Source organism: Tetrahymena thermophila (assembly GCF_000189635.1).
Source record: "Tetrahymena thermophila SB210 genomic scaffold scf_8254286, whole genome shotgun sequence".
Lineage (NCBI taxonomy): Eukaryota > Ciliophora > Oligohymenophorea > Hymenostomatida > Tetrahymenidae > Tetrahymena > Tetrahymena thermophila.
The window spans coordinates 1,720-4,902 of NW_002476122.1; the positions used below are offsets into that span (position 1 = coordinate 1,720).

The following is a 3,183-nucleotide window of genomic DNA, read 5'->3' on the forward strand; positions in this document are numbered from 1 at the left end:
ATAAACTATTTTTACCCAAGGCTAAGTTCCAAATTTGAGAGATTAATGCATTTTGCTAAAGCTGAATCTAAGCCTGATGCACCTTCATCACCAATTTAATTTCCACTTTTTAAATATTGAAGAAAAAATATATGATTAAATAGTTAATTAGAAGGAAAAATGAAGAAAAATATGAAATAATAAAATTAATTAATAATAAAAACAAAAATTTAAAATAAATGATGAGATTAATTAACAAAGAAAAAACAAAACAGTAAGCACGATAAAAAGTAAAAGAAAAAAGAGCTTTATTGTTTTTAATTAGTTTTTATAATTAAAAATATCACAATCCAAAACAAATAAACTGTTTTTACTGAAGGTCAAGTGTCAAATTTGAGAGATTAATACATTTTGCTAAAGCTGAACCTAAGCCTGATGCACCTTCATCACCAATTTAATTTTACTTTTTAAATATTGAAGAAAAAATATATCATTAAATAGTTAATTAGAAGGAAAAAATGAAGAAAAAATATGAAATAATAAAATTAGTTAATAATAAAAACAAAAGTTTAAAATAAATAATGAACTTAATTAACAAAGAAAAAACAAAACAGCAATCACGATAAAAATAATAAGAAAAAAGAGCTTTATTGTTTTTAATTAGTTTTTATAATTAAAAATATCACAATCCCAAACAAATAAACTATTTTTACCCAAGGCTAAGTTCCAAATTTGAGAGATTAATGCATTTTGCTAAAGCTGAACCTAAGCCTGATGCACCTTCATCACCAATTTAATTTCCACTTTTTAAATATTGAAGAAAAAATATATGATTAAATAGTTAATTAGAAGGAAAAAATGAAGAAAAAATATGAAATAATAAAATTAATTAATAATAAAAGCAAATGTATAAAATAAATGATGAACTTAATTAACAAAGAAAAAACAAAACAGCAAGCACGATAAAAAGAAAAGAAAAAAGAGCTTTATTGTTTTTAATTATAAAAATATCACAATCCCAAACAAATAAACTATTTTTACCCAAGGCTAAGTTCCAAATTTGAGAGATTAATGCATTTTGCTAAAGCTGAACCTAAGCCTGATGCACCTTCATCACCAATTTCATTGTAACTTTTTAAATATTGAAGAAAAAATATATGATTAAATAGTTAATTAGAAGGAAAAAATGAAGAAAAAATATGAAATAATAAAATTAATTAATAATAAAAGCAAATGTATAAAATAAATGATGAACTTAATTAACAAAGAAAAAACAAAACAGCAAGCACGATAAAAAGAAAAGAAAAAAGAGCTTTATTGTTTTTAATTAGTTTTTAAAATTAAAAATATCACTATCCAAAATAAATAAACTGTTTTTACCAAAGATTAAGTTTCAAATTTGAGAGATTTATGCATTTTGCTAAAGCTGAACCTAAGCCTGATGCACCTTCATCACCAATCTAATTGCTACTTTTTAAATTTTGAAGAAAAAATATATCATTAAATAGTTAATTAGAAGGAAAAAATGAAGAATATTATGAAATAATAAAATTAATTAATAATAAAAACAAAAATTTAAAATAAATGATGAGCTTAATTAACAAAGAAAAAACAAAACAGCAAGCACAATAAAAAGAAAAAGAAAAAAGAGCTTTATTGTTTTTAATTAGTTTTTAAAATTAAAAATATCACTTTCCAAAATAAATAAACTGTTTTTACCAAAGATTAAGTTTCAAATTTGAGAGATTTATGCATTTTGCTAAAGCTGAACCTAAGCCTGATGCACCTTCATCACCAATCTAATTGCTACTTTTTAAATTTTGAAGAAAAAATATATCATTAAATAGTTAATTAGAAGGAAAAAATGAAGAATTTTATGAAATAATAAAATTAATTAATAATAAAAACAAAAATTTAAAATAAATGATGAGCTTAATTAACAAAGAAAAAACAAAACAGCAAGCACAATAAAAAGAAAAAGAAAAAAGAGCTTTATTGTTTTTAATTAGTTTTTATAATTAAAAATATCACAATCCAAAACAAATAAACTGTTTTTACCATAGGTTAAGTGTCAAATTTGAGAGATTAATGCATTTTTCTAAAGCTGAACCTAAGCCTGATGCACCCATTGCACCAATTTAATTGTAACTTTTTAAATATTGAAGAAAAATATATGATTAAATAGTTAATTAGAAGGAAAAAATGAAGAAAAAATATGAAATAATAAAATTAATTAATAATAAAAGCAAATGAATAAAATAAATGATGAGCTTAATTAACAAAGAAAAAACTAAACAGCAAGCACGATAAAAAGTAAAAGAAAAAAGAGCTTTATTGTTTTTAATTAGTTTTTATAATTAAAAATATCACTATCCAAAACAAATAAACTGTTTTTACAAAAGGTTAAGTGTCAAATTTGAGAGATTAATGCTTTTTTGCTAAAACTGAACCTAAGCCTGATGCACCGATTGCACCAATTTAATTGTAACTTTTTAAATATTGAAGAAAAAATATATGATTAAATAGTTAATTAGAAGGAAAAAATGAAGAAAAAATATGAAATAATAAAATTAATTAATAATAAAAACAAATTTATAAAATAAATGATGAGATTAATTAACAAAGAAAAAACAAAACAGTAAGCACGATAAAAAGTAAAAGAAAAAAGAGCTTTATTGTTTTTAATTAGTTTTTATAATTAAAAATATCACAATCCAAAACAAATAAACTGTTTTTACTGAAGGTCAAGTGTCAAATTTGAGAGATTAATGCATTTTGCTAAAGCTGAACCTAAGCCTGATGCACCTTCATCACCAATTTTATTGTTACTTTTTAAATATTGAAGAAAAAATATATGATTAAATAGTTAATTAGAAGGAAAAAATGAAGAAAAAATATGAAATAATAAAATTAATTAATAATAAAAGCAAATGTATAAAATAAATGATGAGCCTAATTAACAAAGAAAAAACAAAACAGCAATCACGATAAAAATAAAAGAAAAAAGAGCTTTATTGTTTTTAATTAGTTTTTATAATTAAAAATATCACAATCCAAAACAAATAAACTGTTTTTACCAAAGTTCAAGTGTCAAATTTGAGAGATTAATGCATTTTGCTAAAGCTGAACCTAAGCCTGATGCACCCATTGCACCAATTTAATTGTTACTTTTTAAATATTGAAGATAAAATATATCATAAAATA

General features: G+C 21.6%; 1 protein-coding gene across 1 annotated transcript; it reads right to left on the reverse strand. All coding sequences in view use genetic code 6, as the record gives it.

Annotated features, from left to right (window-relative positions):
* Window positions 1–661: 661 nt before the first annotated feature.
* Window positions 662–3,127, reverse strand: TTHERM_002653425 (hypothetical protein; the record flags this gene model as incomplete). Its single annotated transcript, XM_012800394.1, has 7 exons — window positions 662–782; window positions 1,021–1,110; window positions 1,360–1,449; window positions 1,699–1,788; window positions 2,038–2,127; window positions 2,718–2,807; window positions 3,057–3,127. The coding sequence occupies 7 exons, from the start codon at window positions 3,125–3,127 to the stop codon at window positions 662–664; spliced, it is 642 nt and encodes a 213-aa protein (XP_012655848.1).
* Window positions 3,128–3,183: the final 56 nt, after the last annotated feature.